The following is a 22689-nucleotide window of genomic DNA, read 5'->3' as shown; positions in this document are numbered from 1 at the left end:
CTATTTATTGTACTTTTTACCCATTTAGTGTTTATAAGTGCCAGTGCCAACAATTATATAACAATACACTTTATACTGTAAAACATGTATAACATGTAAAACTATGAGTACAAACTTAAATAGTAAAGGCCATTTGGCCTTAGTTTTGTCTTCTTAATACAACATTACAAAAAAGGATTGCACCTTCTGCAAATTACCCACCGGAGAACAAAAATAAATTAAATGAATATAAAATATCAAGCCAAACAGGTACACAATGTATACAATTTATAAAAAAATAAGTGTAGCTTTGAAAAAGGGAATGTTTTATTGCAAATATGCATTTTGTTAAATAGAAAAAGAACAGCATTTTGTTTCTCACTTAGGCTAGTTGAAGTATATTAGCACGTTTTGTAGTATTATATTTTTTGTTAATTGAAAATGTTCTATGCTCAATTACTTTGGTAGCCGATTATGTCTTCCCCAAAAGTACGAGTGGATTTGGAGAAGCAGGCTGGTGGGGAGTTTCATTTTTTTGTTGTTGTCTCTAACTATTTGGCAGACGTGACAAACAAGGTCTCGCAAAGACTGCAATGCAATATTTGTTGCTCCATCACGTCCCGGTGTATACAATGAATGCATGCTTAAATTATTGTTGCGTGGCAATTGGTCTGACTGGCGCGTGAGAGAGACGAGGGTGTGTGAAGGGATTCTTATACTCTAGGGCTGCACGATTTTGAGAAAAAACCTAATTGCGGTTTTTCTGACAAATATTGCGATTGCGGTGCGATTTTCGATTTTTTTGGTTTTATTTATTTTAAAGCTTGAGTAAGCAAACTGTACTTTTTATGTAATTTATGTAATAAATATAACCTTATTGTAAAGTGTTACTGATTAGTTATACACCTATTCAGACGTCTCCTGAGTTCACTGTTGGAAAGATCAGTTGTTTTAACCATTCATTAAAATGAATCGGTTCAAAGGAGTCATTAGTTCGCGAATTGGACGTGTCATGCGCGTTGTGTGATTATCCCAGCAGTTAGGACATGGACATCCAAGATTTCTGTCAACACAGAAAACATTTCATCACTGGATATTTTTTTTCGTTTAATTAAAGAGTTTTTTTTTTTTTTGTCCGTTAAATGTCCGGAACGCTTTTCAGTTCAATTTATTTAGCACAATTCACACCCAGCGGTAATTCAGGAAAAAAAAATGTCCGAATGATCCACATGAAACTTTGGTCTTCCGACCTTTTACCACCGTGTCGATTTATTTTGATTAATATGTGCGAGGGAGAGAGAGCAAGACAGCGCTTAGTTTGGAGACGGTGAAGTCTTGTTTGCACTTTCGCCTGGCTCCGAAGAGAGAGAGAGAGAGAATGCGTGCGCGCGACCGGCTCTCTCTCTCTCTCTCTCTCTCTGCTCGTTCTTTCAGTTAAACATGCGCCCTGTCACTCACAAGCGCAGCAGTTCATCTACATTACTCACCGATCAAATAAGGCTTTGGCGGGACAAAAATTCACAATGGCACAATTCAAGGTACACGTTGTGTGTTAGCTGCTTTGCTGCTGACAGAAAGCCGGTGCAATGCATACAACCTTGTAACTTTCCATTGCCATTTCTAATTGGCCAGCAAGCCAGGAACGCGAGATTCGACCATTTTGATTGGCTAATAGGTTTGTCACTCAAATGTCAGAGGCGGGGAAAAAACCTCAGACTCCTGAGGTTAGGTTATTGCGGGAGTTAAAACCTCAATATCGATGCGATAAAGGTTAATCGTGCAGCCCTATTATACTCTCTTGCAGTTGAACGTGAATACATTTACTTCTTTTAAACATCAAAGCTAAACATTATATCTAGTCAAACCGCATCACTACATCACTACAAATACAGTATGGGATTAAAATCAGCGAACATCAATGTATAGGCTTAGGCACGGGCGGAAATATTGGTGCTGGGTTAAAAAAAATGCGGGGGACAGAATCGTTACCTTGTTTCAGCGACGCTGAAAGGAAGCGATACCAAACTTTAGACATTCTCTGCCGTTTATGGACATCTTTACTCTCTGCCATCGCGCCAACTAAATTCAAAATGTATCACGCGCTATTGTGCTTCCTGAACACTGAACAACGGTCCGTGTGAAATCAGATCCCTGCGCGTATAGTGCGCGTCACAGGAATTTAACGAGGCTTCGAGGCAGAATTTTTGCCTCGAGGAATTTTTGTAATCGAGTAAATCGAGTAACTCGATGAATCGTTGCAGCCCTAATCTGATTATTCATAGGCCTCATTTATTTGATAGTAGGCATTTTTCTCAATATTGCCAAAATTATTAACAAATAATGCTTTTTTTCACTCAAAAACTGAGGTGCATAAGCTCGGATAAATGACTCCTACAATTAAACTGTTTGAAAATTGAATACAAAACCAGTCCTAATTGAAAGGAAACAAGTTGATAAAAAGATTGAATCCAATTTTTGGGGATAATATAGCATAACGAGGGATTTATAAGCTATTTTGTGTAGGCCTGTCATTTTTGACCGGGAACACCATAAGTGTAACAAGGTGAAAAAAACAACACAAAAGAAGTAAAAAAAAAAAAAATATTTGAACAAGTTGTTATAGTCTCCGTGAACAAAGTCACTAAGTTTCAGTTCAATGCGATAACATTAACTAGTATTTTCAGGAAAAAGAAAATCTTCTCCAGTCAAAAATGACATGAACACCACATGAGGGTTAAGGTGCAAAATTAATAAATGCGTAAGAAATGCTTAATAAAGAGTAATAAAATAGAGCAAAGTGTTAAATAAACATAGAGAAACCGACGACGGTCTAGCATAATTTGCAGACTACATTGGTCTGACTCGTGGCTGGACTGGGACAAAAAAAATTCTGTGAGAAAATTTTGTGCATTTTAATGTTAAATTCATCAATCTGGTGCACTTTGAGAGTTCAAAATTAAAAGCTCCAACCCATATTCAGTGTGCAAATTAAACAAAGAAAAATTCAAACCTTTTAGTTACAGTGTCTACATTACACCTACTACATAATAATAGTTATAATATTAAACCAATGACAGTAATAGCCATATTTGTGAAACAAATGCAATAAAAAATAAAGGAAACTTTCATAAGTTTTGTACCAATTTCTATACTTGAAAGAGATAAGCACATGATCTTTTATTTTGACGCAAACTGCATCAAGCTTTTATTTTGGCGGAAAACATGGTTTACAAACGCCTCATTAAATTTCTAGTGGATTGCGGTAATCGTCAACTATGTAGATGTGGAAATAATCTGTAACTCATGACATGGCCTAAGTGTTTTGAAAGTAGTTCTGCTTACCGCGGACTCTACACTTTCTCATCTCTCTCCTGATCCTCCGTCCTCACTATCATCATCTGCCACTGGAGCTGATGAAGGTCAGAAAACATATATTTTGACTGTTTACAGTGTGCTTTAAGGGCCTGGTTCTATTGTTTCACGCTATTTCTCTGCACATTCCTTGCGTTTCTTCTCCATCTTGCTGACTATTTTGACAGATGCACACTGACACTGCTGCACGCTCGCTCACTCGTTTAAAGTTGTGATTGGGCCAGCCGAGTGTCAATCAAGAAAAGAACCAATGGGCCGCTGATCTACATGTTTCATGGGCTGGTCTGTCAGAAAAAAAATGCATTTGACCAATGCATTAAACCGGCACAAACCCAGCGCCGCCAATTAAGCAAAACAAAACGAATGGACCGCCGATGTACAAATTTTATGGGCCGTAAAAAAAAAAAAAGAAGAATATCACCTGAAAATTCAATAATTTTCTTTTTTAAAGGGGGGGGGGGGCCCTTTAAAAAAAGAAAAGAAAAGAAAGGCCGACAATCCGACAAAAAGTCAACGCATGGGCCTCGACAGTCGATTTCCCAAATCCCGTGTCGTTCCCATCCCGTTTAAATATAAGAAATTTCTTGGATACCCCCAATATGAAATGTTAAATGAATTAAATGGACACTAAATAGAACACTGTATTATTATAAAACATTGTACACTTATCTACACTATTTTAATGTTGCTGTGGGACAATGTAAGAGACACCTATAAACTTATACTAAAGGTGCCCTAGAATGGATTGTTTTATTATTTTATAATGTTTCCTGGGGTGCCCTTATAATGTTAGTATGTTTTTTTTAGATCTAAAGTTGTTATAATTTAGAAATAAAAGGCATATTTCCTAGCCTGATTTCAACCCCTGATTTGAACACTCTGTTTTGAAGGGGTGTGTCTGCTGAGAGACTTCAGTGTAAACGCCCTCTGCTGTGATTGGCTGCTGTGAGACTTCAGTGTAAACGCCCTCTGCTGTGATTGGCTGCTGTGAGACTTCAGTGTAAACGCCCACTGCTGTGATTGGCTGCTGTGAGACTTCAGTGTAAACGCCCACTGCTGTGATTGGCTGACATGCTTGCATATGAAATATCTGGCATTACATGTAGATCTATCTGGAAAACTTTTACTATTACAGCTTTAATACGTTTTTACTATTACAGCTATCGGGATTAACGAATCGTGAGAAGTTTTTTTTAAGTATTTAGATCTATTCCCATCACATAAAAGGTTGCAGTGATGAGCATTGAGCAGATGACAGCCTGTTGATCACGTGAATGAAGATCTTATCACTGCAACGCAGTTTCTGCGAGAAACGACGAGAAGTTGAGCGTTTAGTCACTGGCTTGATTTACTGATGCAAACAGTATTGAACAACTTTGAGAGAAAGATTATCTTTCTGAACTTGAACAATTACGCATCAGATTTTCACATAACCCACTGGTTCTTCAGAGGCTCGGAAGAAGGAACTAAAAAAATACTTTTGTGTTCATTTGTACATCCAAACACTGAGCAACTGCCATGCTTCGCTCGTTTGCAAGCCATGATGTCTCTCGAGGAAAAAATATTATGAGACGCAGAGAGAAGCCTGGCTGCTTGATATTGTTCCAGGTTAGAAAAACAGTCCGTGGTGAAATGGGCAGAGCAACTAACAACTTTGAATTAAACTGTAGCGGTATCAGATAGATATGATAGATAGATAGATAGATGTTGCGTCACAGTCGGTGTTATGTGGAGATTCGCCTATTTTTCAGGGGTGTTTTTCAAAAAACGAGATTTAAATAAGAAGGAGAAAACAATGGTGTTTGAGACTCACTGTATGTCATGCCCATGTACTGAACACTTGTTATTTAACTATGCCAAGATAAATTCAATTTCAAATTCTAAGACACCTTTATTAAAATATTATCATCGTTCCCTGCATGTTATTTTGCAGTTCATGTTATATAAACTAATTTAAACATTGTAGGCTATATGATACCAATATGCTACTGAGATTATTCTAATGCTGAAATGTGTAATTCACATTCGGTCTCTCTCACGCACTGTCGAGCCAGTCCGGCACCTCATAAACACACACACACACACCAGAGAAAAACTTTGCAGCTCATGTGGCTGAGAAGAGAGCCTACTCGGATGAAAACTGTTTCAGTGAGCTCAATTATAGTAATGCCGCATTTTTAGTGACCGTAACGGCGTTGTAACGGAGGAAACAGTAATTAGTTTGATTACTTGTTATTGAAAAAAATAATGCTGTTAGTAACGCTGTTTATTTATAACGCCGTTATTCCCATCACTGGTTACGTGCCATTCAGAATGACTTATGTTGTGGACGTGCTATTTCTGGAGCAATGCGACACGGCAACTAAACCCAAATAATCCAAATAATAAATGTTTTATTACAATATTGTTCTCTTTATAATGTTATGTAATATGACAGTCCAATAGTCATTATTAGTCGTGCATTGCCGTACACTGTACGTGCAATACCGTACACTTTACTACATTAATTCTAAACCAAATGCATCCTGTATGAGATAAATCAGATATAAATAGGCCTACACAAAATAAACACAATATTACAACATTGCATTTGCACAGAACAAAAGGCTGCGAGTGCACATGCAAACTTATAGTCATGATGGTGTAAAATGTATTATTGATGTTTTATCCATGTCATAGTGTGAGAAATGACAGTATTGTCTTGCAATTGAGCAGTTTAATAGGCTTTTGTCATCTATCCATGGCTTGACATTAACTAAATTTATGTTTTACTTGTCCATGCACAAAAGTCACTTGTCCGGGTAAAGATTTATAATTTTATCATTTTTTTTTTTTTTGTGTGTTTTGCTAATGCAGAATTCGAACAAACCATTGAAAGCATCCAAACACTATCAATAATAAAATTCAGACTCAGATTCAGATAAGGATCTCCAGACTCCATAATACAAAGTAATTCTTTGCACGCTGGTGTGCAGTGTATCACCAGAGGAAGTGGTGACTCGTGTAGGTATCCTCAGTATTTGCAAGCTAGCTAGACAAGCTAGCTAGACTTATTACTTACTGTATACTATATCTAAAATAATTTTTGTAGACATAGAGATGCACCGATTACAATTTTCTAGGCCGATTCCGGTTTTTCATTGAGTTTGACCTGCCGATTCCGATTATTTTTTTTCTAATTAGGCTACTTTACAGCACACACAAATTTATTTTTGACCTTTTCTTTAACCCTTTCACGCGTAAGTTTAAAATATTCTAACTGACACCCCCTCCCCACCCCCAGAGTGAGTTTTTTCAAGGCGAACGTTCCCTTTAATGTTTCCATGGCGACGCGGCGTCACGCGATACACCGCAGCCACAATAATACTGTATGACAGATGTGTCGCTTTTATTTCGCTTTCCTTATTTATTCAAAATATTCACAAACTTGCTTACCATGTCATCAATCAGCCTGTCTGATATTCCGATTCTCAAATACGTGTAAGTGAGTGTGTTTGGTCATTTAAAAACCTTTATAAATAATCTTGATCTATAACATGAGATGGGCGCCGCAATGTTGTCCTGTCAGTCAGATTTATCTTACAGCACGTGAATTCATCAGTTTCTCCCGAAAGAAAAAAGTTTCTTACTGAAAGAATAGAGTAAACTTTATAGTTCACGTTACTTCCACTGTTTGTCTGATATGAATAACACATGTCGGCAAATTATATTTGAATAGATTGTTATTGCTGCTTCCACAGACATCAGTGTGTATTTTACAAACTCCAAATGTATTGTTTTACTTGTGCTTATGTGTATTTAAATATCTGAAACCTAAAATAAACATTATGAGGTTGAAAACACTGCTTAGTTGTGATATATGACAGCGCTGAACGCGTCCGACTCTGGCTCAGCTCCAGGCAACGCGCGAAAGCACAGTTTGAATCTGGCAGTTATGCAACGTCTCAAATCGGTAAAATTAAATCTGTAAAATTATAGACGTAATGAGTGGCACATAACGTGAAGTAACATGGCATTTTATTTTGTTTGAAATTTAACTTGTCCAGTGGGACAACTAATTTTCTCTTCCACTTGTCCTACAAAAAAATCCACTTGTCCCGGACAAGCGGACAAGCCTTAATGTCGTGCCCTGTCTATCTGACTCAAATAATGTGTTTCTAACAGCAAACACTCAGAATAAAGTGAGTTGATCTGCTGGTGATCCCCGAATGACTTGTTGAATAAGTGTTGATTAGGGCTGTAGCGATATGCGTCATGAAACCGAAATCACAACACTCAGATCCACGAACCTGTGTCACCATTTGAGAAGGCAAAATTCTTAACGAAAAGGCTTTCTACAAATCAAAACTTAAGTGGTCAAAATCATGTCTGACCCTCCCCATATGTCTCCTGATATATTGGGCATCTTATGATCTTACTCATCTTATACGTATATAGTGAATTTCGTTTTGTATAAATTGTAACTTAATTTAATCAATGTTTCATCAACAAATTCCCTGGATTTAATAAATAAGAATATAGAATATAGCAGACAATATAATCAGGACACGGAGGCGCCGGCGCGTGAACTGGTGCTCGCCTCATAAACAAAAACTCAGTGTATAAGCTATACTTGCCTCACAGACCTGAGAAATGTGTATAGAAAGCTTGAAATGTGTACTTTTAAACAAAACAATTCAAACCAAAAATAACTGACCTACTCTCTTCTTATGTAGGCTAATTCGTATGAAGTGTGCATTTCTCTCTATAGGCCCGTTCACTAAGTGCTGCGAGGATGGCGAGTCAGCATCACCAACTTTGTTTGCAGCCAACACTGACAGACTCATGCATAATCATTACTTTTGCCGGTTCTTTGTGGCAAGCGTTAGACAGTAAGCCTCAGTTACCTCAGTATGAAACGGTAGCCATTTAATTTACATTTAATCGTAGATGTAAGAAAACTTGATTGAAGAATAATTTTCAACATGCTCGATAGGGGTGGGGGATTAAATCAATTCTTAGATGCATCGCGATGTTGACAATTCTGAATCGAATCACAAATGTCAAAAATCAATTTCCGATTTCAGAAATGTTCATTGATAACGAAATATTGACGAAACGCAAAAGGAAGAGAAACATGATGGTTGAGCGAGAAATCCGACTGGCACCCTCTGCATTACAATCTTCTGTTACATACAAGAAACATCAAATGAAACTGAACAGGTTTATTCGTGGTCCGATCTCAATCACACTATACTGTTATTACACAGTGCTGGGAGATCCAGTGAGAAAGCGTTTAAATTCACATAATTCTTTTATAAACCACACGTCTGATCAGAAACCAGGACAACCTTCAAAGCTTCCACCCAACTCGGAAAAAGAAAAGCGAATTACAAACTCTATCGCTACATTTATTGCCAAATCACTTCCATTTGTTTAATTAATAAAATATATTGGAAGTAAAAAAGAAAATCTGTATAGAAAAAAGATACATCAATAACCGTTTTATCATCGCATCGCAGCCCTCTGAATCGTAATTGAATCGTGAGGTGCCTACCCCTAGTGCTCGAATCATCTCCACAATGTAGTTTAGTTCTGTTTGTTTTTCAACAGTATTTTGTTACAAAGAAAACGTCTCAGGTTACAACTGTAACCCTAGTTCCCTGAGAAGGGAACGAGACGCTGCGTCGATGATGATTTGGGAATGCCCCCACCTAGGGATGCTCATATTGACCGTTTAACCGTTAACCGAAAGTAAAAATTTTGACCGATTAATACTATCAGTTAAACGGTTTAAAACGTTTTTTTTTTTTTGCTGCATGGTTTAAAAATAAAATACTATATAGCTTATATTTCTTTACTCACGGAGCGCGTCGACACCATGGTCTTTTTTTACAGTCTATGGTCGACACGCGCAACCACACTCGTGAAAGACTTTTTTTTTTCGAGCAAGCAAAATGAAGCGAGCGAAAAGAAGCACTGTGCATCTGCGTGCATATGGTGACGCAAAAGTGTGTGAAATTCGATGTAGTATGCACTCCAGGCGGCTAGGTGACAATGGACCGGTGATCGGCGCCTTCACTGTCTAGCAGACTTTGCGTTTTTACCCTGTCTACCCTTGACGGGAACGCGACCATAGATATGAACGCGACGGTGGAGCGTTTTTAAGATTACCACCCTGGAGGGTGGTTTCACTTTTTTTGCGTTTTAAGCCCCAAAACGCCGTCGCCGTCTAAACGAAAGGCACATCTGATAAACTATTTTTACGTTTTCACCCGCGAGCGTTCTCGTGTAGGCTAAACAGGGCCTGTTTACGGAAAAAAAATTGCCAGTTTTTGAAAGCTTCGTTCAAACGGATTCAGTGTTTTCTTTTTGTCATCTTAATTTAATTATTTAAGTTTAAAAAATATATTTAGTGTAGGCCTATTTTGTTTTTTATTTGTATTATTTTATTGTTTTTCCTCTCACTGTCAGAAATGCTGCAGGTGCGTGAAAATTTAAACTAAATCCAGGTTCTGTTGTTGATCTGTTCTGTATGCTGCTGTTTGCACTTTGCACGTTAAAATAAACCCTTTGATAAAAAAAAATGTGTTTGTATTTTTTTAAAGGGTCACAGATACGCGTCAATTTTATTTGTATTTATTGGCAATTCAATATTATAATCTTTCTTATCAGTTAACGGTTAATAATCGATTAACGAGCGGCGGTTGTCGGTTGGGAAAATTAATCGAAATGAGCATCCCTACCCCCTACGTGATTGCGTCTGAAGCACGTATGTCAACTAGTCCATTGGAAAGAAGGAACGTCATGGGCGGGTAAAGAATAAAAGCACATCCTGTGCAACCAGCGCTAGCTTCGAGAGCCAAAGCAAAGTCGATCACAGGGATGCAGGAAGTATGTGCAGGGCGACGCAGCATCTCGTTACCTTCTCAGGGAACTAGGGTAACAGTGGTAACCTGAGACTTTCTCTTTAGAGGGAACGCTGCATCAATGACGCTTTTGGGAACAAGAATTCCCAATTGATACTTTGCAGTCACGTGACTACCACGGATACCTGGCGGGCAACAAACGGGTATTTTCAACGTTGAGTCTTGTAGTTCCAGGACTTTCTAGTAGCTATCAAGTCTGTTAGCGAGCTAGCTGCATAACTATGGATTAGGATTAACTCCAAGGTAGCTAAATTGTGTAAAGCAGACAAGTGTTTTTTAAGATAATCAAGCAGTAATAATTCCTCCGTAAATAATCTAGCTCTACTGTTGATTCATCTCTGGTTCTCATTGAAATCCATAGATATCGCAAACCTCAAAACAGTTAGCCTAGCTTAGACTCATAACACAAACAGCTGACTCGCCGAACCAGCTGGTGAATACTGGTGGTGTTGATTGACAAAACTACAGTAACTTAAAGACACGATTAACTACATGATCATACACCCATTGTATTCAAACAAATGTTGAAATTACCTTTGATGGTAATTTGCACAGACGTGTGTGTGAAAGGTTGCTTATCTCATCTGCGGTTAGTGCATCCAATTGCACAACTATCTGGCATGTCGTTTACACCTCAAAACACCAACTTTTGTATAGTAAAACTGGCGACCCTTGATTAGTTTACTGGGTTTCGTTGCTGGAGAACGACGTTCTTGCCCGCCAGCCAGTACTTGTGACGTCACGTGCAAAGTATCAATATGCCATACTTAAAATTGCCTGTATGTGAAACTGTCGGCAAGATACGTCCAGGTCCAGGCTATAATATCTCACAAATGTGAGCGGCAAGGACCAACCCGCCGCATCACAAACCTCTTGGAGGGAAGAGATAGATAGGGAGATAGGGAAGAGAGAGAGCCTCAACTATTCACTTGCTGATTGTCTGCTTAGAGGCTAGAAGACCATTCTTGGGTGATCCAAAGAAGACAAACTACTGATCTGATTCTCTCCACTGGGCAGCCCTGTGGACACAAGTATCCAGTGCTCACCCTGGAAACGAGATTCAGTTTTTCCTGGTCTGAAGAAGTAACCAGAGGACGACAGAAAGCCTGCAGTACAACAGGCCTCGGAATATTGGTCTGCACCTTCGGGACGTATCTCTGCTTAGGGTATAAGAATGCCTTGACCATCCTGGGTGAAAAATCAAGGCAAGTGGGAGAAACCGAAAGGGCCTGAAGGTCACCGACTCTTTTGAGGGACGAAATGGCTAGAAGAAAGATGGTCTTTTAAAGTCAGAATGAATCTAGGGGCTTGAATGGAGTCCCTGACAGGCCTTCCAAAACTATTGCCAGGTCCCAAGCCGGCACCCTAAGGCGAGTTGCTGGCCTCAGCCTCAAGGTGTCACAAAGCACTGCAGTACTACAAGGTAGTGCTCTATTCTTTGACAAATCCAATAACAATGACTAACATTTCACTTCAAAAAAATTTACATTGGAGACCTAGAAGCTGCGCTGATCGTAACTTACACAACACACAAATACTTGAGCATACTACATAACACATAAAAGCAACAATTATTAATAATACTTACAGGTTGTGATTCGGAGGAAGAAGCTGATCCAAATAAACTTGGTACTGAACTTTCCTTCTGTAACAACCGGCTCGCAAATCCACACTTGAAAGCAGTTTGTAAAGCAATCGTCATTAAAATGACGCGAACACAGCACAAGGTTTGGGCTATAACGTTACTTGCGTGGTATAGTTGTAAATATAAACTCTAGCCACTAACTAGCATATCTCACATTCAGGACCTCAGTGATGAAAAAAACCTGCCATCTGCATGTGAATGAAACAAGTTAATAGTGAGCATTAAACCCTAAACTAAAGAGTTACTTATTATTTATTTTTTTATCATACCCTCATTGGGGGCTGAGCCACCGACACAGACTGATTCATGTTCCATACAGGTCACACAAATTTCAGTTCAGTTAGAATCAGATGCATATTTGTTGATATTTGTGTTTTGAAAAAGTTTTTGATTCATTGTGTTGACTCCTAACCAATATTCTACAATAAAAATGTAGTCTTTTTATATTGGATAGTAAAATTAATTTCGGGCTACCAAAATCTGGAGAGTGCCTGCCCGAAGGGCTACCAGCGATTTTGAAATTTTGCGAGCCCTGGTTTTGTTGTCGACATGATGTTTTCTCTGGTGTCTGCGTGCGTGCACTATGAGTTGGTGCGGCCAATTAGAAATTTTTTCATCTTGACGTCACAACGAAAAGGAAAATGACTCATTGGAAAAACGTTTCATTAAACTCAGTCAACTCCTACTTTTGAGAGACAATAACTTTTTTTTACGGTGAACTTTCATATATAAAACTTTGCAGGATGTTTTTGTTCACTTAGATCTATGTTACACATTACATGAAAGGTAATTTTCAAAATTACATAATAGGTGCCCTTTAACGCGCTCCGGCTGCCCATCCGCACAAAAAAGTGTCTAGTGTCTCGAGAATGCACTCCCTGAAATAGGTTCGAAGGTGCAAACGATTACCCGTTTTCTCTGCGCAAACCTCTGAAACGCAAATCCGGGAAAATGCAGAAGGCACGCGCATATGTCTATCACGTGTTCGGGCAATAGGTATGCATGTTTGAATATGTGCGCAGACGTGTAGTCCTTCACAAAATCAACTCTCAACAAACTACTTTTTATGCCTTAAAGATTTATAATACAGAAATTGTCATCGCATCTGCGTAGCCACGCGAACCGGAATTATCCCGACAACGTTTTATCTGTATAGAGGTAAAGGGAAGGAGGCCTTCATTGGGGAGAAAATTAGTTGACAGTTCAGGACTGCGTTGTCGTGTCCAGCTGTTGGGCCTTAATCAGATCTGGATACGGCCTGGATCCAACGGACTGCGGTAAACCTCGGGATAAACAGAGACTAATATTAGCGTATATACCATTCTTCTTATGATGTAACGAGTACATCCAGATTTATGGGAAGTGTTCCCGGTCTCGGCTGACCTAATCTATGCAGCCTAACATTGAATTATAGAACAGTGTTAATTTTGGCAGCCATTTTTGATTTAGTCTTAGTCTTCATCTTCAGACGAAAATGCTTATTGGTCTGTCACATTTTAGTCATTTTGTCTTTCATAGTTTGTCTAGTTTTAGTTGATGAAAAGTCATTGCATTTTTTGTCAACTTTCATTCACCGACATGAATTTTGGTAGCTATTTATATGTAGTCTTTAGACAAAAAATGTAATTATAATTTTTTCTCTCTAGGCCAATTCAATTAAGCTTATGATAAATTTAAATGAAGGTAACAGGCTGTATTCTGCCCTACAAAGGCAAAAGACCTTAAGTCGCTAGAGTGTGGAACTGAGAAAAATGACTTTAAAGATTTTTAGTTGTCCCGTCAAATTAATTATAGGTAGGACACTGGAAATCTGGCAAAAAGTTAATCCTCTGGGGTCGACAAACGCGTCAGCGCATTTTACTGGATTTTTTCAAATAGCGGCAAAATATGAAAATGCCTATAGAGAGCGCGCGCTATTGACATCAACTCGATAAAACTCATCAGATGCATGTACTTTACGTCGTCTTGCGACCCTGTGAGTCACTCCATTTTAGAGAGTCTGACAGCTGCTCTCTCAGGTGCACGCCCCCCCGCTCACGGTTCGTCCCCGCTATCTCCGCTGGGGTCTGCCCACTTTTCTAGCATTTTTCAAATATTGCCAGTGGGTGGAGTCAGGCTCTGACCAGGGGTTTAGTTACCCTTTAAGTAGTAGGAAATTACGAGTAGATAATCTTGACAACCAGACAGTTGAATGGACCCCATTGACTTCCATAGTATTTTTTTTTCCTACTATTGAAGTCAATGGGTGTCCATCAACTGTGTTTGGTTACCGACATTTTTCAAAATATCTTCTTTTGTGTTCAGCAGAAAAAAGAAATTCATACAGGTTTGAAACAACTTGAGGGTGAGTAAATGATGACAGAATTTTCAATTTTCTTGAGCAGGTTCTGCTCGATCCTCTCCTCTAACATTCTCTGGGTCTGATTCGGGCTCAAACTGGTATGGCAATATTGACGCCGTTGTTTACTGTCTGAAGCACAAACTACCGGTAAAGATAAGGGGGAGTGAGGTTTCCGATTTTCCGTACTTGGCGGTTAGCGAATCACTACACACTGAGCCAGCTAACCAATCTGAGCCCATTGCGTATTTTGAAGGGGGGGCTTCATAGAACGCGGAAATCATCCGACCGTTTTTACAAGGAGGGACAGAGCAGTGTAGAATAATGGTTTAATTTGTGAAAAATAATGCGAATTTTTAAAAATGAAGCATGAACACATGTTACAGTGCACCCCACAAACACAATCAAGCCTTCGAAAAAAGGCGTTTTACCACCCCTTTAAACCATGCTAATGCAATTCCACTAATGCCAACAAAGTGTTTGAGTCTATTTAAAAGGATGTTGTGGTCGATAGTGTCAAATGCAGCACTAAGATCGAGTAACACTTAGGCTATAGAGAGATACAACCATGATTAGATGAGAAGAGCAAATCATTTGTGACTCTAATGAGAGCAGTCTCAGTAATGTTGTATCCTAATGACAAAGAGGAATTAATGATATTAAGAGGAGGATCTATGACCTTTGGAAGCATATATTTCATTAGCTTAGTCGGTATTGGGGACCCAACAATGGACAGTGTTCACTAAGCTAGTCAAGTCAAGTCATCTTCATTTATATAGCGCTTTTAACAATGTAGATTGTCTCAAAGCAGCTTTACAGAGATAAATGTATAATTTAACGTAAGATTGTTTTGGCTTTATAGCGGTTCTATAACAGTTATTTTCCAGCTAAAGTTAGTTTTGATTGATTTGCCTCCGTCGCAACGATCATTTGTTATTAAATTAGGGGACGCCAAGACGACACCATTCCCTCTACACAGACAGAAGCTAGTCACATCCAAAGCTGTATCTAAAGCCCTTGCACTCTTACTATCCTCAATTAAAGTTTGGATGTGTGTGTAATGACTGAGAAATAATAAATTTAACATATAACAAATAATATAGTTATTGCTAAAGAAACATGGGATTTGTGCCTATAATGTTTTAAATATAATAATTGGAAGATAAATGTACTTTGTTCATGGAAAGTTTCAAGGACATATAATCAATTATAAAAAGGCATCAAATTATCATAATATTTTATAGCAGTTGTCTACTTTCTACTATTACACCAGGGCTCACTTTCACGTCCTTTCACTTTATATTTCTCTCTTTGAATTATTTTGATGTACTGAAAATTTGTTTCTTTTCTGTCAGACCCGATGGAAGTGAAGGAGGAGAGTGAAGAACTGAGTGAAGTGAAGGAGGAGAGTGAAGAACTGAGTGAAGTGGAGGAGGAGAGTGAAGAACTGAGTGAAGTGGAGGAGGAGAATGAAGAACTGAGTGAAGTGGAGGAGGAGAGTGAAGATCTGAGTGAAGTGAAGGAGAAGAGTGAAGAAATGAGTGAAGTGGAGGAGGAGAGTGAAGAACTGAGTGAAGTGGAGGAGGAGAGTGAAGAACTGAGTGAAGTGGAGGAGGAGAGTGAAGAACTGAGTGAAGTGGAGGAGGAGAATGAAGAACTGAGTGAAGTGAAGGAGGAGAGTGAAGAAATGAGTGAAGTGGAGGAGGAGAGTGAAGAACTGAGTGAAGTGAAGGAGGAGAGTGAAGAACTGAGTGAAGTGGAGGAGGAGAATGAAGAACTGAGTGAAGTGGAGGAGGAGAGTGAAGAACTGAGTGAAGTGAAGGAGGAGAGTGAAGAACTGAGTGAAGTGAAGGAGGAGAGTGAAGAACTGAGTGAAGTGAAGGAGGAGAGTGAAGAACTGAGTGAAGTGGAGGAGGAGAATGAAGAACTGAGTGAAGTGGAGGAGGAGAGTGAAGATCTGAGTGAAGTGAAGGAGAAGAGTGAAGAAATGAGTGAAGTGAAGGAGGAGAATGAAGAACTGAGTGAAGTGAAGGAGGAGAGTGAAGAACTGAGTGAAGTGAAGGAGGAGAGTGAAGAACTGAGTGAAGTGGAGGAGGAGAGTGAAGAACTGAGTGAAGTGAAGGAGGAGAGTGAAGAACTGAGTGAAGTGGAGGAGGAGAATGAAGAACTGAGTGAAGTGGAGGAGGAGAATGAAGAACTGAGTGAAGTGGAGGAGGAGAGTGAAGAACTGAGTGAAGTGAAGGAGGAGAGTGAAGAAATGAGTGAAGTGAAGGAGGAGAATGAAGAACTGAGTGAAGTGAAGGAGGAGAGTGAAGAACTGAGAGAAGTGAAGGAGGAACATCATGTCAATCCTGAAGGAAAACCATCGAGTCGCTCAAAGACTAAAAATACATTTTTAAAGAAAAGAAGAGCCAATAAATCTTTCACCTGCACTCAGTGTGGAAAGAGTCTCACAACCAAAGGAAGTCTTGAGATTCACATGAGGATCCACACAGGAGAGAAGCCGTTCACATGTGATCAATGTGGAAAGAGTTTCAGTCATTTATCAGCCCTTAATGTTCACATGAGGATCCACACCGGAGAGAAGACGTTTTCATGTGATCAATGCGGCAAAACATTTCTTAGAGCATCAGACCTGAAGACACACCTGACAGTTCATACGAAGGAGAAGCCGCATTCATGTTCTGTGTGTGGAAAGAGTTTTTCACTGCTGCAAAATTTACACACACATCAGAAAACTCACACTGGTGTGAGAGAGTACATGTGCTTTGAGTGTGAGAAGACTTTTACTAGAGCGGATGGTTTAAAACGGCACCAGAGAATTCACACTGGAGAAAAACCTTACAAGTGTTCACACTGTGACAAGAGATTCAGTGACTCATCATCTCTGAAAACACATGAGAGGATCCACACTGGAGAGAAGCCGTTCTCATGTGATCAGTGCGGGAAGAGTTTCAGTCAATCATCAGCCCTTAATCTTCACATGATGGTCCACACCGGAGAGAAGCCGTTCTCATGTGATCAGTGCGGGAAGAGTTTCAGTCAATCAGCAAACCTTAATGTTCACATGATGATCCACACCGGAGAGAAGCCATTAACATGTGATCAGTGCGGTAAAACATTTCTTAGGTCATCAGAGCTGAAGAGACACCTGACAGTTCATATGAAGGAGAAGCCACATTCATGTTCTGTGTGTGGAAAGAGTTTTTCACTGCTGCAATCTTTACATAGACATGAGAAAATACACACTGGTGTGAGAGAGTACATGTGCTTTGAGTGTGAGAAGACTTTTAATACAGCGGGCAGTTTAAAACAGCACCAGAGAATTCACACTGGAGAAAAACCTTACAAGTGTTCACACTGTGACAAGAGATTCAGACACGCATCATCTCTGAAAACACATGAGAGGATCCACACTTGAGAAAAACCTTACAAGTGTTCACACTGTGACAAGAGATTCAGTCAGTCATCATCTATGAAAACACATGAGAGGATCCACACTGGAGAGAAACCTTACAAGTGTTCACACTGTGACAAGAGATTCACTCGGTTATCACATCTGAAAATGCATGAGGATCCACAGCAGTGGGAAGCTGCACACGTGTGATCAGTGTCGGAAGAGTTTTGCTTTTAATGCGATGTAACTACAGAAGAGTCAAGTTTTAAATAGTAAAAATATCGAAACTCTTTGGTCATTTTTTTGAGAGATATGCTAATGGTCCTGTCCGATTCAATGATCTATGCTAAGCTACGCTAAAAGTGGTACCGCCAGACCCGGAGTTCGGCTGAATGGATTTGAAAACAGTAAAACTCAACTGTTTAACTCTGGGGGAGCTGTAAAATGAGCCTATTTAAAAAAAAAGTGGAGTATCCCTTTAAAGGTCCTGTTCTTCGTGATCCCATTTTTCAAACTTTAGTTAGTGTGTAATGTTGCTGTTAGAGCATAAATAATACCTGTAAAATTATAAAGCTCAAAGTTCAATGCCAAGCGAGATATTTTATTTAACAGAAGTCCCCTTTCAAAGCCTACAGCGAACGGCCAGTTTGGACTACATCCCTCTACTTCCTGCTTTAATGACGTCACTAGAACAGTTTTTTGACTAACCTCCGCCCACAGGAATACACACAAAAAGGGGGCGTGGTCTTGTTACACTCCCACGAATAAGAGGAAGAGTTGCATTTGTAGAGTGTGTTTGTCGCCATGTCGTCGAGACACTGTTATTTTAAAGACATGTTTACAATAACACTGAGCGCATGCATCTCCACGTTATGGTAAGAGGCGTGACCTTTCCGGGCAACGTGCGCTAAGCTGCTGTCGAATCACAACGTAAAGTAACCGCTGGCACAATCAGAACTCGTTACGTATTTCTGAAGGAGGGACTTCATAGAACAAGGAAGTCATCAGCCCGTTCTTAGGACAGTGAAAACAGCGGTATACAGATAAGTAAATTGTGTGAAAAATACTGTTTTTTTTACAGGCGAAACATGAACACATGTCATATTGCACACTGTAAACACAATCAAAGCTTCAAAAACACAGGAAAAACGGGACCTTTAAATTTTTTTATTTAAAAAATAAAAACATATATGGTTGCTGACATGAATGTCAGACGACCGCTCTGGCTCAGTGTAAGGAGCTATCTGAGTAACAGAGAGCAAAGGGTGAAGTGGGGCTCCTGTGTGTCTAACTCCTATCCAATTACAGCTGTTGTTCCTCAGGGGGGTCTTCTATCCCCTCTGCTTTTTGTCATCGCCATAAATAGCTGCCTTGGATTCCTTTCTGCCTCCTTCAGTAATTCCGGTAAAATATGCTGATGATTTAACAATTACTGAATTTTTAATGGGATCCCTACCAGGATTAACTCAGAAGGCCTTGGATTCAGTGGCGGATTGGGGACAGGAATTTTCATTGGCAATGAACAGAGGTAAGACAGTGGACATGGTCATTAGCGCCAGGAAAGATGAAAACATTCCCTGCCCTTCCTCTCCCGTAATATCAGGATATGCAATTGGCAGAGTTTCCACCTTTAAACCAAATTTCTTCTGATCTGTCGTGGGATGCCCACATTAAGTACATGATTTCGAAGGTGCGTCCTAGAATACACTATCTCTGTGTTGCTAAAAACGCAGGTCTCCCATGTGATGTTTTAATGAAAGTATATCTGACATTTATACGGCCAGTCCTTGAGTACGCTAGCCCGATATGGGGTGGACTACCTAAAGGTCTCTCTGATGAGCTAGAGAGGGTCCAAAAACGTTGCTGTCGGATAATAGGTGTTCCAACTTCTACTGTCCCATCACTGAGTGAGAGGCGCGACGAGGCCACTATACGTACTTTTACAAAACTACTCAAGGACAGTTCATCACCACTGCATTGTTTCCTGTCTGTGGCTCCAAGACCTACTTACCTACTGGTAGCATAGGGAGTTTGTTGTGCCCAGGAGTAAATCAAAAAGACATTAACTTTCTTTTATTCCACGTGCTCTCAAACTGTTTTATAAATAATTTACAGTTTGTCTGTTTTTTGTATGAAGCCTTAAAGTTTTTTAATTAATTTATTTAAATTCGGTATATAAGGTTGTTTTGAGTATGTGTTTCTGTTTGATACATTTCAGGGTTTTGTCCTTCAATATCCTGCCTTGTCAAACTCTAAATAAAACTAAACTAAACATTATTTTGATTTCATTGAGCGTAAAAACAAAATATAACTGTTAAATGTAAACCGTGTGCAATTTCTAAAGAATTTTATACCGCTATTAACTCGACCAGCAATTTGTTGAAGCACTTGAACAGAATGCATTCTATAACAAAACTCGTCACCAAGGATGTTACCCACGCCCAAGACGAGAGCGGTGCAACAAGCTAGATTGGATTTTTGGTTCAGGATTGGGAGGGAAGGTAACTTCTGGACAGGTGAAGAGAGCTGTAGCAGCGTAAAAGCTGCCCTTGTCGACTGTGGAATCGCAGTCATTTAGAGACTTGCTTAGGATGATTCCCATGACGGATAGGTCTGTACCCTTGCAGGACCGAAAGACATTTGCAAGATATCTAGATAAATGCTATGCAGATGTGGAGTATGAACTTAAAAAAACATTCAAGCGTTTGGAATATGTCTCCACAACCGCAGACATTTGGACTTGTAATAATAAAAGCTTCCTTGGAATGACCGCCCATTGGATTAATCCTGTGAATTTCAGCCGTGAAAAAGCTGCCTTAGCCTGTAAAAGAATCAAAGGAAGTAACACATATGATGTGATTGCAAGTGAAATAGAGCAGGTGCATTCAGCATTTGGACTGTCATTTAAAATCACAGCGAATTTCCTTGAAGCCTTCAGAATGTACAAGCCTATTGTATAAAGTTAATTCAGATGTTGAAACAGTATAAAGAAGGATTTAAATTCAGATGTAACTGTATTTCTAAATACTTTGGATTAAAATAAGGTATTTTTCTTTACAGGCCACAAAAGTGCGATTCAGCTCTGTCTTGAACAGTAAAAATGCTCTTTTGGCGGCTGCAAGTTTACCCCGGTTCAAGATACGCTGGATTAAAGATGAGGAGAGAAGAAACCATGAGAAGTCACTGCTGAATGTCAAGCTCAGCACTCTCAGGGCCATATTGTAAATGAGTCAGAATATATACACTGCTCTACAGTAATTTGAAAGTGATTGCAGTACCAGTTTTGGCCACAATCTTACATACGGCTCCTTTAAAGTCATCTCACTCAAGTACAACACTGCAACACCATTGAGTGCTCCTGTGGAAAGACTTTTCAGTTTAAGGGGTCTTGTGCGGACCCCAAAGAGAAACAGACTTCCAGCAAGCGATTTGAGAAACTTCTTTTGATGAGATACAACCACTATTTTACTGACAAGTATATAAATGGTTGAAGAACAACTACATTTCAGCATTCAAATATGCCTTTTTTTTAGATATAAATGCTGTTTTCAAGCAAATCGAAAAAAAAAAAATATAAATATCTATTTTGGTTTGGGATTTTTAACAGCTTTACATTATTTGTAAATTATTATTCTAAGATTCTATGCAATGTGACGTAGAATTGCACAAGCCCCATTCTGTTGTGGGATGTAAGGATGAACATACCAGTCTTCATTTACTCTCGTTATTACTCGAGGATGGATCTGTACCAACTGTTCGTGATCCAGCTTACAGTCTCTGGAGTGACAGGACTAACGTTACTGATCACAACAGTAATGAAAGTGAGAGCGCGCACTTTATGACAGCTCATCGAGTATGGGTATACAGTGTACCAGTTTATTTAGCACAGACTCAAAAGGTGTGTATATATGTTTACTGTTACTTGTAACGAGTGGTTTGTGTACTTTGTGTATGTTCCATGCTAATGAAAGGGAGAGAGTGAGTTTTGGATAAGACTTAAATGCTCACATCTTATACTGTGTTTATTTAGCTGCTCTTACAGTGATTTTCTGGAGTAAAACTAACGCTTCATCTTTTGTGTGATGTACAATAAACTTTATTGAACTCATCAGTATATTTTAGTCATCGGACGGGGTTTTCTACAGCAGGCTTGTAGTAATGGTGGATAAAACCAGATGATAAATGAGTTATAACCGTAATTAAACTTAACTATACCTGTTCAATCTCCATACAGCAAATATTCTCTGGCTCTGTGGGCATTATTGTCAGACTCCGAGTCGAAATGAACACCGCAACTGAGAGTTTCTGTTTTGACATTGATGAGATTGTCCTGGCTCTGAGAGCGAGCTTGTGAGGCTCCACCCCCTGTGTGGACAGCAGCAGCTCATTAGCATTTAAAGGGGACACACACAAAGTCACGTTTTTCTGAGCCCCCAAAAAATGACAATTTAAACATGCTGTAAAAAAATATCTGTTGGGTATTTTGAGCTAAAACTTCACATACACACTCTGGGGACATTCAGAGACTTATTTTACATCTTGTGAAAAGGCTCATAATAGGTGCCCTTTAATAAAATTAGTAACAAATATTTTTTATATTACGAATGTAAAATACTTATCTCTGTAATACAATAAACCAGAGAGGCCACTGTATATGTGATTTCAATCTCATTTTTTTCATCATTTTTATACATTTCTTTAATACTTTTCTTTATCGAATACAAGTGTTAATCAATGTCAAAGGCATTGTCCCCCTCGTCTCATCCCTGAGGCACAGAATGTAAATATTTACATTTTGTAAATATTCAACCATGTTGGTCCTCACCTGTTGATTACACAAGTCAAGTCATCCTTAATTATATAGCGCTTTTTACAAAACAGATTGTATCAAAGCAGCTTCAAAGTGATACTGTAACAAAATAAAGTATATATTTAATATTGTATAAAATAATACAACAAAGTTTGTTTCTAGAAGAAAATTGCGTCATCGTCCACCTTAAGGCAAATCAATAATATTGTTGAATATTAAATGTCCCCAACTAAGCAAGCC

At 39.1% G+C, this 22689-nt stretch overlaps 2 protein-coding genes across 5 annotated transcripts in view; one reads left to right on the top strand and one right to left on the bottom strand.

Annotated features, from left to right (window-relative positions):
- Positions 1 to 22285, top strand: part of LOC307155930 (uncharacterized protein) — a 120065-nt gene extending 97780 nt beyond the window's left edge. For all 4 annotated transcript variants that reach the window (XM_079866929.1, XM_079866928.1, XM_079866927.1 and 1 more), the window contains one exon: positions 15598 to 22285. In XM_079866929.1, coding sequence (XP_079723055.1) covers positions 15603 to 17663 — 2061 coding nt within the window. In that variant the 5' untranslated portion in view covers positions 15598 to 15602 and the 3' untranslated portion in view covers positions 17664 to 22285. The remainder of the gene's footprint in view (positions 1 to 15597) is intronic.
- The window catches only part of LOC307156619 (uncharacterized protein), a 201369-nt gene that overhangs the window by 68061 nt on the left and 110619 nt on the right, over positions 1 to 22689 (bottom strand). The window lies entirely within an intron of this gene.

The sequence above is a fragment of the Squalius cephalus genome, assembly GCF_949319135.1.
Source record: "Squalius cephalus genome assembly, chromosome: 1".
In the NCBI taxonomy this organism is placed as follows: domain Eukaryota; kingdom Metazoa; phylum Chordata; class Actinopteri; order Cypriniformes; family Leuciscidae; genus Squalius; species Squalius cephalus.
Note: the sequence above shows the minus strand (reverse complement) of the source record. Positions and strands in the feature narration are given on the sequence as shown.